This window comes from Aphis gossypii, chromosome 2 (assembly GCF_020184175.1).
Source record: "Aphis gossypii isolate Hap1 chromosome 2, ASM2018417v2, whole genome shotgun sequence".
Classification (NCBI taxonomy): Eukaryota; Metazoa; Arthropoda; class Insecta; order Hemiptera; family Aphididae; genus Aphis; species Aphis gossypii.
The window spans coordinates 82,635,094-82,648,764 of NC_065531.1; the positions used below are offsets into that span (position 1 = coordinate 82,635,094).

General features: G+C 29.2%; 1 protein-coding gene across 5 annotated transcripts; it reads left to right on the plus strand.

Annotated features, from left to right (window-relative positions):
- Positions 1–578: 578 nt before the first annotated feature.
- LOC114119398 (serine/threonine-protein kinase WNK1) lies at positions 579–9,367 on the plus strand. Of its 5 annotated transcripts, none has more exons than XM_027980935.2 (24): positions 579–860; positions 1,725–1,936; positions 1,997–2,117; positions 2,172–2,488; positions 2,565–2,667; positions 2,746–3,139; positions 3,200–3,357; positions 3,445–3,533; positions 3,606–3,819; positions 3,880–4,009; positions 4,093–4,178; positions 4,298–5,151; positions 5,477–5,678; positions 5,743–5,874; positions 6,244–6,366; positions 6,482–6,541; positions 6,609–6,823; positions 6,895–7,102; positions 7,168–7,488; positions 7,570–7,662; positions 8,286–8,435; positions 8,545–8,666; positions 8,740–8,870; positions 8,929–9,367. In XM_027980935.2, the coding sequence occupies exons 2-24, from the start codon at positions 1,731–1,733 to the stop codon at positions 9,090–9,092; spliced, it is 4,593 nt and encodes a 1,530-aa protein (XP_027836736.1). In that variant the 5' UTR covers positions 579–860; positions 1,725–1,730; the 3' UTR covers positions 9,093–9,367. The 5 variants fall into 5 exon arrangements, with proteins under 5 accessions (XP_027836736.1, XP_027836738.1, XP_027836735.1 ...); XM_027980934.2 differs by lacking the exon at positions 579–860 and adding an exon at positions 948–1,638; XM_027980933.2 differs by lacking the exon at positions 579–860 and adding an exon at positions 949–1,507.
- The last annotated feature ends 4,304 nt before the right edge of the window (positions 9,368–13,671 follow it).

The window sequence follows — 13,671 nt, forward strand, 5'->3', positions numbered from 1 at the left end:
TTCGTAATCGTAATCGTAGTAAAAATAATACAAATGAATTCGTCTAAACTACCTATAGTCGAACGTTGTTACTTTAAATTTTAAAATTTAAATATCATACCTATAAATATGTATTAACAGGTATTGCCATATTTTCCGCAATAGATATTTAAATTATTTTATACATACTACTTAGGTAATGAGAGGTAATAATTTAATAAAATCAAGCGGAACTATATAATAATCGATTGAAACGTTTAGTCGGTACAACACGCGTCTTATACTACCTCTACTGCGGTAAAAGAAACTAAGAAAGAGTTTATACGAATATTGATGAGCTTTCTCGTGGTATGTCTATATACAAAAACGGAAAAAGATGCATGCGCAGCGACCGCAGCGTGCCTTCATCTGCCTACACATAATACATGTATATGTGTACATAAATTTCGCGTCGACGTCGTTAAATACAGAAATATTCAGTATGACGTAGTCGACTATATACAACAGTCAACATTCACTGACTAGACTATAATTGTGGAAAATCAGATAACACAATAATACCAGACGAAGTTCCGAGAGATAAAATGAAAAGTGGGCGTAGTCGGTGACGACCAGGTGACATCATCGACGGTAACGGCGTAAAAACTGTGACATTCTTGTGCTACGCTTCAAACGAAAAAAAAATTCTATGACAAAACAGTTGTTGTGACTTGTAAATCAAAAGAATTAGACGCAGACAATACGATATTGTATTGACTATTGACAGAAAGATTGTGTTGTGCTGTTTGTTCTACTACGGTCGTACGGTTTTTTTTCTGCACGATGACGGGCGTCAACTATGTATACTATACATACTAAATATCAAAATTTTCATTCTGCAGGTAATAATGTAATTGAAAAAAAAATCGATATTAAAAAAAAAAAAAACTAAATTTTCACTACTGCGACGGATATAAGGGGGACGTAGGTATGCATATTGTGTGTGTGACGTATGTGTGTGCGTTTGCACATTTGTGTGTGTGTGCATACGTGTGTTACTGTAGTGCCTGCAAGTGTATAATATTATGCAATTTTTTTTTATTATTATTATTATTAATTAAATTGGCTCCCATAGAGATTTCACGTTCATTGACTCCGCCGACGGGTGGTGGCAGCACTTGTACCAAGGTTGTTTTGGGCGGCGCTACTTCATCGCCGCGCCCCGCCGTCGCCCATCCCCGCCACGGCACCAGTAGGCAGTATCTCACTGCGCGAGGTTCCGTCCCGCCGTCCCGGCCTAATCGGCCTGCTCTTGTGGTTTCATCTATTATCATTTATCACCTCAGCAGTGGAGTTCCGATCTGCCTGCGCGACATTGTGGGGATAGGCCAGAGCCGAGAAAAATTTAACTCAATTTAAAAAAAAATAACATACCAAGTCACTAAATATACTCGACGCAATAGAGACGCGACTGTTTTTGTGCATCGGTTTGTTAGTGCGCCGTACGTGTTTGGCTCAATGAGCGACCGTAGTAATATGTGAATATAAGGTAAGCTCTGTTCAGTATAGCCTGATACGAGAAAACCACTGCAGTGACTGCTGCATCACAAGATTATTTCGTTCTCCATTCGGATTTGACATCGTTTTGTTTTTTTGTTTTTTCCGCTTGCAATTTTAATTGTAAATCTGTTTGATTTTTCCGACTTTTTAATATTACTTATTATAGGTTCGTTTTTTCATCTCACTTTTTTTTCTGGTTGACACAGTGAGCCATGAGTTTTCGGAATCGGCTGTCCCGCGTCGCCAAAAACAACAACGAAACACCATCAAGGAACAAAAATACTACCAGACACGACTGTTGCAGTGCTACTAAGTTGCGAGCAAGCAGTGTTGAACACGATCGCATTAATGGCAATCACGAAGCACACAGAAATGCTACTTCTGTAGATAGAGTGTTAAGCGTTAACAGAATTCCTAGGTAGTTTGGTTAATCCGGAACAGTGAAATCGAGTTATAAAACGGTCACTAACAATTACAGATTAAACCAATTGACAGGCGATTCGAGTTGTGCAGCCAGTTGTAGAACTCCAAATAGAACTATTACAAAAACGACAATAAATCGTACCAGTCTGAGTTCCCCAAGTACTCCTCAAAGAAAGGTTTATATATTTTATTTTATTTCATACTGTTATTTCAATACTTTAATTCCATAGGTGTCAGCAAGAGGTAGAGGAGCTGCAACACCATCTCCTCGTTTCAGACGTGAAACAACTGTTCAAAAGAAAACTGTGGATAACAAACCTAATAAGGAATGCCAATCATCATCTGCAGATATGCCGTCCAAACAATCATATCTATTCACCCAAAATTATTATGACACAGGTTCTTGTTCTGTAGAGATAATCGAAGAGTCATGTTCTCCTCAAATTACATTACCAATACCAACGGAAATATTAAATACAAAATCAGCTATACTCAATCGTTCAGATGACGACGAAGAAAAAGCTACTGGAATTTCTCCAGATGGCAGGTAATTAATTTTATTTATTGTATTTTATAAAAAATTGTTAAGATATTTACATACACATAACCTATATAAATATTAGGTTTCTCAAATTTGACGAGGAGCTTGGACATGGTTCTTTTAAAACAGTCTTCCGGGGTTTAGATACTCAAACTGGAGTTGCAGTTGCTTGGTGTGAGCTCCAGGTACAGTAAAAAAAATTGTTATTGAATTATAATTTATTATTGATTAAGTTATTCATTTCTTTGTATTATTATTAATAGGAAAACAAATTAACGAAGACTGAACGCGCTCGGTTTCGAGAAGAAGCTGAAATGCTTAAAGGTTTACAGCATCCTAACATAGTTCGGTTTTATGACTATTGGGAAGTTTCTTTGACAAAACGGAAATATATTGTTCTTGTTACTGAACTAATGACATCAGGAACATTAAAAACATATTTACGCCGTTTCAAAAAGATTAATCCTAAAGTTCTAAAGTCTTGGTGCCGACAAATTGTAAAAGGATTAAGTTTTTTGCATTCTCGAACACCTCCAATTATACACAGAGATCTAAAATGTGATAATATTTTTATTACTGGTACAACTGGATGTGTAAAAATTGGAGATTTAGGATTAGCCACTCTTAAAAATCGATCATTTGCTAAATCCGTGATTGGTAATTTGAAACCAGATGGTAGTTTATTTTAAGATATTAATTTTAGATTGTATATTTTAGGCACTCCTGAGTTTATGGCCCCTGAAATGTATGAAGAACATTATGATGAGAGTGTTGATGTATACGCCTTTGGAATGTGCATGTTGGAAATGGCTACTTCTGAGTATCCTTATACTGAATGCACTGGACCTGCTCAAATTTATAAAAAAGTGATAAGTGTAAGTCAATATTTTTGTAAGGAATATAAAGTAATAAATGTGTATTATGTATTTTGTATTTATATAATCTTTTTAAAAAAAAATTAGGGTGTTAAACCTTTAAGTTTTGATAAGATTGAAAATCCAGAAATAAAAGATATAATAGAGTCATGTATAAAATTGAAAAAAGAAGAAAGGTAATTAAAAAACTCCTTTTAATGTTATAGAATAGAATATATTTAATATTATGGAATATACTTTTTTCATAGACCGTCAATCAAAGAATTATTGGCTCATGATTTTTTCACGGAAGATCCGGGAATTAAATTAGAAATGGTTAGTAGAACAGACAGTCGAATTGAATTTCGTTTACGTATTCTTGATCCAAAAAAGCGTTGCAGCAATAAGCACAGAGAAAATGAAGCAATTCAATTTGATTTTGATATCAATAATGATAATGCGGATGATGTAGCGTCTGAAATGGTATAAAATTTAATTTTTTGAATAATTCACAGTAATATACCAATACATATTAACTTGTAGGCAAAATCTGGATTAATTTTGGAGGAAGATAGTAAAACCATTGCTAAGATGCTAACTAATCAAGTTTACAATTTAAATAAAGAACAAAATGACAAAAGAGATATACCAATGGACGAAGAACTATATAAGGGTACATATGAATTGATTGTTAAACAATAAATTTTGGAATATGGGTTAGGAATCATTTTGAAACTACATATAATTTTTATTTAGATGATATAAATTCAGACGTTAATGGATTGCAGTTTCGACAACCAGAAACTGTTGTTATGTACCAACCTCCTAAATATATTAATCAGGTATACACTTAGAATTTTTTTTTCTTGTAATTATTATTAAATCACTTAAAATATTGATGATTCATATCACATTTAAAAAAAAAAAAAATTGATTTTAATACTTGGTACTTTTATTATAGGACGAAGAAATTAAGTATGATAACACATCAATTCCACCTAAAAATCTACTTAAACCTTCAAGTGAAATAAATGTAACAGAACTTATTAACCAAGACCAATTATTTTTACAAACATCGCCATCTAAAAGTCTACCACTTCGATCAGTAGATACAATAAGTCAGCAAGATAATTATAGAAAAATATCAAATATATCTAATGCATCTACAGATTCAGCTTATACATCAGATACAAATATGACTTATAAACAGCTCTCTGATATTAACCAAGTGCCAAACATGGTAGAAGTTGTGCCAGAAAACTATGTATCAAACGGAAATGAAAATATTTATCAAGATTCAACTATGTACCAAAATGTTGAACCTGCAGTAAACCAAGATGCTTCTACATTTATACAAAATGCTCATTGGAATTACCAAGTTAATACTGTTCAAAATCAATTACCTCCAACAGCTGATGAAGAGTTACAAAGAAAAATATCTACGGTATCTACTGTTTCCAATTTATCTTCATTATCGTCAGATTCAGTTCAAGGACTTGTCCTACAAGATATCCAGCTTCATGCTATTATACATGAAGAAAATGCATTACAAAATAATCAAAACGTATATGTAAGAAATCAAGAAGGAATAAATGTGAACCAATCTGATAATTTAAGTTATTGTAATGCACAATCTCCATCCAATGAAGCATATCTACCAAATATACAATCCTACCAAGAAAATCAAGTATGTTCGAATTATAATAATCAAATTATCCTTCCAGAAGAGACCATACAGGTAGAAGAAAAATTGTTAGAACCTACTGTGGAATCATCAATTAATGCTGCTGAACCTGATGTTAAACAGAACTTGAGGTAAATATTATGTTCTTAGTGTAGTGTAGAATATTGTTTATTCGTACTAATTAGGGCACAAAGATGCTAATTGTTATTTATTAACTAATGTATATGAATTATAAATTATGAAGTTAGTAATATTAATTGTAATTTTAATTTTAATTTATTAATACTTGATTTATATATTTAATAGACTAAGGTAAAACATATTAACGTGCAAAATTCTTGAATTAATCAATAAGTTATTTCCATTTTTTTATTAATTACATGAATGTGATTTTTTGATATTTTATTGCTTAATTAAATAATGAACTATTTAATTATATATTATTTGATATTTTAGGGTTGATAACTTAGAAGAATCATCTGTGATAAAAGAAGCTGCAACTAGAAAAAAAAGTAGAACTTCTGGTCCTTCATTAAATCTTTTGGCTGTGTATGATAATCGTCAAGCAGAATGTCAATTAGAAAGTAATAAACACAAGACTGTGACATTCAGATTTAATATTGATGATGTAGTACCATACGATGTAGCGAACAAATTAGTAAGTACTGAGTAGATTTTTTAAAGATCTAATAATAAAATGTTTGGAATATTTTTATTTTAAGGTCACTGAAGATTTGTTAGAAGTATCCCATGTGGATTTAGTGGCTGAAATGATGAAAGACTTGGTGAATAAACTGAAATTGGATATGGAACCTGTGTCCAATTGTGTTGATCCTTCTCTATTAAATCAAGAGGTACTATTTAATTATAATTTTCATTGCATGCAATATGATATAACAACCTTTAGAATGTTTTGTGAACAAGATAAAAGCATATTCACAAATAAAAATGTACATCCAAATTGTTTAAAATAATATCTTATTTTCATTTAATATTTGAAAATGTTATGGTTTTTATATCAATTATAAGTTCATACAATGCAGTTGAGTACTAACTGTTGGACAATTTACATAATATTCAAGAATTTGTGAATTGTAATATCTATTTAATCTAGTCTAATGTATTTGTGTCATAAAAATAAACTTATAGTAGCACACCACTTCTTATTACATGTATGTTAATAATAAGTATTCCATTTTTTTTTTATCTGATGTATTCTTTAGACTGAAGGAATTCCAATTACTGGAGACTCGGAAAATGTAATAAATTCAAATCAGCTCAATGTTACTGTTACTGAACCCATTAAAGAAGTTGAGGAAAAATCAGAGCCGGAGAAGAAAAAACCTGTATGCACTAAACATTGAACTTTTATCTTTTACATAAAATAAATGTTTAAACTTTTATTTTATTAACTATAAAACTTATGTTTATTGGTCTTAATCTCAATTATTATTTATTTAGGCACGAAAAATATCAAGGTTTTTAGTAAGCCCAGTCATTACAGAACAAACATTGGAAGAAGTAAGACTTTTATTTTATTGTTGTTATTTGTGTTTTTTTTTTTATAATATATTCATTGTTTTATTAGTATAATAATGATAAGAACATACCAAAACAAAACGAATTACTCAGTCCCGAATCACTCCAAAAGAATATTTTGAATGAAATGATAACATTAGCTAGTACTAATAATCAAAATGTGCCGGTTTGTCCTTTAACTGGAAATGAAGATATATCAAATCCTGATACGAATACCGGTCTAACAACTGATTCTAAACTACATTCCCAAGTTTCATCTGATACGTATGTATTAAAATATTATAAAGTGAACAATAAACTGAAATTGTTGATTGATTAATTGTAATTATATTTAGTGCATGTCAAAAAGGAGGTTCTCTTACTATATCTGAACTCCAGCAAAAATTAATCCAATTGACAGCTCAGCCATCAGAATTATCATCTAGTACTCCACCTATTGGTTCTCATCCAAGTACACCTCATGGGCATACTGGTTATGAGACATACATGAATAACCTACAAAAACGTTTGGCTTCTATTTCAATGCCTGCTGGCAACATACTTGTATGTTTAACTTAACTCTTAATTAAATATTTATTTATTATTAATAATTATATTGCATATTAAAGGGACCGCTTTCACCTCAAAGTACATTACATGCAATAAGTTCCGCAACATCAAAATTAAAAATACCTATTGCTATCGAAGTTGTTAAGCCTATGCAACCAGTAGCCATTGGAGTTGATGAAGTACACATTGGTGATGAAGTCGGACCAATTGTTGTGCACGCAGTCCAAGCTCAGTCAATTTTGACGGGTAATGAAACACTCCAACGTGTGATAGTACCAGATGAAAATAAAGATCAACAAACTATGGTTGTACAACCATTACCTGGTCATGCCATTATGGTTCAATCAAGTTTTATACAAAACCAAGATCCACCTGTTCAAGTATTTAAAGCTCTTTGTTATACCCTTATCTTAATATTTTAACCACATTACTAACTAAATTGTTTACTTTTTATTTATTAGGATTTTGAAAGTAATTCAAATAGCCATAAAGAAGATTCTAAAGAGAGAAAAATTAGTCGTGCTCAGTCAGTTGATTTGCATAGTTTAGAAAAGGTAATGTTTTTAAGTAATAGTTAATTAAAAAATAAATTTATGGCAATGCATTATTATTATTATATGTCTAAATATCAAAGTATTTTTTTTCATATCACATATTTTATAAAGAACACATAAAATATATTATATAAAAAAATAGATGACTAGTTTTATTTAATAAGTAACAGGGTAAGAGTACATAGTCCATATTCAATATTGATATAGTTGTAATAATGTAAACTAAGGTTATTTTGTGACCTTTGGTTATATTATGATAGAAATAAATTACCATAAAATATTATTATTATGATAATGTATAAGCTAATCTATAATAAATAAAATAAATAGTATAACATAATGTCATATATTCAAAAGTTTCATGACAATATTTTCTTAAATATTAAAATTTTTCCGCGGTTTGGATGAGACTCGAGAAGAAACTTTGATGGATTTTCGCCAAAGTAGCACTGAGTCTTATCAAATAGAATAGTGATGACTTATTACAGTTGTCTCTATGCGGTTGATGCTTTATAGTAGGTTTCTTAGGTTCCTTCTCATTTTGAATTGATTATAGTAAATCTATTACAAAAAGTCCCACTATCGAAGTATTTTATGAATAATTTTTTAATTATTTGTTTTAGAAATTGTCTAGTATCCATAGCAATACATACAAAAAATATTCCTCAAATGCAGTCAATTTCCAAACATTACCCTCATCAACCGACCAACATGTGGCACAATCTGTAGAAACAGATGTCCCTTGTGATAATTATCAATCAGTTTCACACTCTGTACGTTAAAAATATTTAACCATAATATTCCATTATTAAACATAATTTCAACATTATTTATTGTTGTGTCATAATCTGTATATTTATTGATTGTAATAAAAAATTTTAGAATGATGAGACTAAGGATCAGAAAGATTTAAACATAGATTATAAATCTGCTAATGCAGTTGAAATATCACAAGCTACTCAATTAAATGTATCATCTTTTGATTTTCAAAATCTATTACAAAGGTAAAATTGAATTAAATTAATGTATTTATTATTTATTCTTTGAGTTGTTATGTTAATTTGGATTTTATTTTAGGCAATATTTTGAATTAGAGAATTTACGTAAACGTCATGTAGAAGAACTAAAAAGTTGTATGCAAATGTTAAGATCAGAAAGTCTGCAACCAACTATACTTTATGAAGCGTTATCACCACTTTCTAATTCTAGTAAGTAATCATTTTAAACATTTTTTAACATAAAAATTAATGTTGTTTATTATTTAAGGTAAAAAAATACCTAGTGAAACAAGTGGAAATTCCAGATCAGCCTCACCAACGCCAGATAATGGAGTGATGCAGTTTACTCCAACTGGTTTATACTTCTTACCAGAGTCTGTTAAGCTTTTATCGCCTTCCTTAGCCGAATCCCAACACCATGGCTCTAATTAGTCAACAACAAAAATAAAAATAATAATAATCTCTTAAGCGTACTTTTAACATTTCGTTATTCCTTATTTTTTTCACTATACACAACGTTCATCTAAAACGCTTATAATTAAATTGTTATTTTATTTTGTATAAGTTCCTTAGAAAATTGTATTCATCAAATATATTATTTAATTATCAAATTTATAAATACATATAACTACTAATATGTTGTATTTGCACATTTATCCAAATGATTGCATAATATAACATATTTGAGTGTTACACTCAGACCAATACTAACATCTTTAATCTAATAATATTATTTATTAACAATCTATCATTTTATGTTAAAAACATAATTTAGTGAAAATTGTTGCGATATTTAATGAATTTTTTTATGATTATTAGTTTTTCATTAAATGTTATAATTGTATAGGTTACAATTTACAGATTGATTGTAATTTGCATAGTCTAGTCTAATTAAAGTGATTTTGTAAGTCATAAGTCATAACTCTTAAGGTTTTTAATACAACCTGAACTATTAGAAAAATACTAGTGTATACATTTTTAATATATTTATATAATTATAATTTATGAAAATCCATGATAATCAATTATGCCTATTGAGATACCTTAAATATGCCATAATAAAAAAAATTGTCTTACCTATCTTATTTTTCCAATATTAGAATATCAGAATAATTAATTCTTTTTTATTTTTTTTAGATTAGTCAAAGTAGAATTATTGCAAGATCTTGGTTATTAGTTTTTTCCAAAAAAAAAAAATGAACTGATAATTTTTTAAAATAAAACTTGGCTATTTAATGTTGTTCTTTTAGTTTAGAAAATCATTCAATTATTCAGTTGTTTTAACCCTTTACAACAATTAACGAATTTGATGCCGTTGATTTGACATCTGCACATTCATGAAACATTATGTTTATAGGTTTATTTTTATTTTTATTTTTAAATTGTTAGTATAGTCAAATCAAAGTATGTTGATTGAAACAAGATACATTGATATATTCAATGTCATTTGTCAATTAATTTAATTAAAAGTTTCCATACTTAAACAAGGAAACAAAACATTAATTGACATATTATATCTAATCTTTCAAGAGTTAGATCTCAAACCATATCACTGGAATATACCTACATAGTATTAATTACGACCGTAATTATTATTTATTATTTTTAAATTTGTACTTCTAATTATGTTGATAATTGATGAGAACTGAAAACTGAGAAGTATCTGTAGATCAGTTATTATTTAATTAATAATCATCATAATTGATTTTAAAGTTCAAAAACATTCTAAATCACAGTTATGTATTTAATTTAATCTGTGAATAATTGAAACTTATGAACTATAATCATATTATTCAAAATAATGTTACATACCAACCTAATAATTGTTTTTTTTTTGTTATTATTCAAGTGAATACAAGGGAGGTGATGGGCGATCGCCCCCCTCCTTGGGCTGTATTTTTTAATTTTTATATTATAAATTATAATATATCACTGAAAGTCGATAATTCATTTTTGAAAATCCCTCCCTCCCCCTTAGGTGACTTTTAGATCCGCTACTGTATGTTTATAATATTTTAACATCAAAAAACTCTAATAGAGATACAGACTACTGAGTACAGAAAATTTAGAACATTGGAAATAAAACACATGAGGAGTCTAACCATTTAGCAATTGAACCCTCTCAGGTTTAAAGTTTAGATTTTTTTCATATTTAATTTTAAAATATCTCTAGTACAGTTACTTTTAAATTTATGCGACATATTTATTGGCTTGAAACAATATAATAGAGAACATAGTTTTATGTGAAAATGTTAGTAAGGTTACATTTGAATGAAATTAATTTTCGCAGTGGCAAGTTCATTTACTGTTTTTAATTTTAAGTTATTATGGAAAACTATCAATTATTATTCGAAAATGAAGATAAAGGATTAATAATATACAGAACCTGTTTCAGTTTGCTTGTCTATAGGGACGTTATAGTCTTGAATCCTGATAAAGGACTAGGAACAATAAGTGGTAGATGTAAATGTGCAGAGTGCAGACTAATAAAATCGTCAAAAAATGTGGGTATATATTTTAATACGAAAAGAGCAGTAGGTTTATGAAAATTGATAGGGAACTAGATAAAACTTTTGAAACAGAGACCAAAATCGTGGATCAGTACGAGCTCAAAAAACTGGAACAATTTAATTTAAGTGTTTCAAATAGCTGGATACAGTTGTAAAAAAAGAATGAATGTCAAATATAGAAATTCAGCAAAGAATTAAAATGGGAAATAAATGCATTAAGACATTAAGTAATCTAATAACGTCTAGAGTCTTCTAAATAAAGGTAAAAATTCAGTTGTATTGTGACAATTATAAAGGATGAATGTTTAAGTTAACGGTCCCAAATTTGTAATCAAATGGCCTGAAATAATTTTAAAAAATTGTTATTTATTAGGTTTAATATTAATTTGTATAATACATTATTTAATAATTATTAATTATACCTACATTAATTAAAGTAATCAATCAACTATTATTTTAAAAATACTTGTATATTAAAATATTACATCAAAAATAAATTATTACTACTCCCTCCTTGCTCTTTTTCCGTAAACAGTGTTAACAATGTGATGCATTTTGTAATATTAGTTTGACGTTCAACTGGTTCGTTAACTGCAGATCTTTAACATAATATTTGAAAACGGCATGGCTGCCCACAGGGGGGGAGGGGGCCATGCCCCCCCGCTTTTGTTGACAATGTTTGTATAGTATTTTACCTAACCTAGCATTAAATATACACCTTGCTCCCCCCGGTGAAAATTTCTGCGGGCGCCCTTGGAAGACGGTCTTCTTAAGTATTTTGTTTTATTGTAGATGTTAGCTCAATATCATTTAATTATATTTTTACAATATCGACTATCGACACATATTTCCTCTCGCATTTTATCAATTTCCATATCGTAGAATGGTTATGCTTATGACCCACCACATGTTTGAATTTATTATTCCAGCTCTCACTAATATTGTTTGTTCAGTGTTCCCCATTCAATGTAAATTCATGCACGTTCTATATCACTGGTGGTCACTGGATAATTGGATATAACGCTATTTAATTCGACGTAGTTTATACATTCTCCCGAACCAATCGTTTTGTAACGTAACCCTTGACATATGTACAATAAAAAGTACTCTATAGTAACTCGTTATATATAATATATAGCTATAGCTTCTAGTGAAACAACCGTTTTTAAATAGGTAGTGAATACCTTTATACATTTTGTGTAAAGCACCCCCCGGCTTTTCAAAAAATAAAAAAAAATTGAATGGTATTATATAATATAATATTTTATATTTATAATATTAAATAATATATAATAAATAATTGAATTAAAAATTATTACACCATGCACGATGCAACCTCCCTAATAAAATTTCTGGCAGCGCCTATGTGTAATGGTAAAAAATCTAGTAGGTATATCAAAAATCCGACTTAAAGTGTCATTATTTGTATACAACTTCTGTAACCCTAGATTTTGTACTTCGGTAGGTGCGTGTTTTGACACAAGAATTAAAAACATCTACTTATTTCTAATTCGAATCTAATTATTTCACGAGCAACCTGGATAGTTGCTTGCTCCTAGTCAATAGATATAATATTTTTTGATCAGGAAAACAATTATGTTCATCACATAATGCACATTTCTCAAATAAAATGCAAAACATTTTTTTGTAAGTACTTTTAGTTTTTTTTTCTAATAAACAATAAACAGCGATCACAAATACTTATATTTTTTTTACCCTTAAAATATAATATAATTTTAAAAAATATTCAGGGCTTAAAAAAAGTTCCTAGGTACAAAACCAATTATTTGCAGTATTTGCACCAGTGATGTATAGTAATCTATCATCCAAAGAAAAAAAAAATACTCGTTCATCAGAATCAAGTCCACTATCGTACAATACAATTAATAAAAAGCGTTCATTTTTATACTACTTAGCTCCGACACATTTTGAGGTTTTTTGGACACATTCGACCTTTACAATTACGCAATGCTCTTTTAGTGGAGTTTTCTTTTGGCGAATTATTGATTTCTTCCGCGAAAACTTGAGAAGGTATATTTTTGTCATTTTGTATCTATTCTATTTTTCATTTCTTCGTTTGCATTTTCAACAATGTCAATATTATGTAGATCACCAGCAGAGAATGCGTTACATTTAAGCTTGGATTCTTTAAATCCGTACAGGTATATAAAAATATTTTTAAAATACGATATATAAATTAATTACAAAATATCATAAACATATTTAGATAGCTCTGTTGGTAGTTAATGTACCAGAACATTTTTTTAGATGACTTCTGGGAACACTTCCATCTGATGCTATTTATTATAGTTTATGGTTAATTGTATTTATGCAAATCCACCATAGGTAACCATTTTTTATTAATTTTATACCATCCATTATTATATAAGTATTACCATTGATTAAAAAATATACATTGTATGATCAATGGTACTAATGTTACTTATTATTATGTAAGCCTAATGTTATATAGTTATAGTTTTATACTTTTATATGAAAAT

Coding starts and splice junctions, on each gene's coding strand:
- LOC114119398 (XM_027980935.2), top strand. CDS start 1,731: ATGAGTTTTCGGAATCGGCTGTCCCGCGTCGCCAAAAACAACAACGAA. Junction 3,140..3,199: donor ATTTGCTAAATCCGTGATTG/GTAATTTGAAAC, acceptor TGTATATTTTAG/GCACTCCTGAGTTTATGGCC. Junction 3,820..3,879: donor ATGATGTAGCGTCTGAAATG/GTATAAAATTTA, acceptor ATTAACTTGTAG/GCAAAATCTGGATTAATTTT.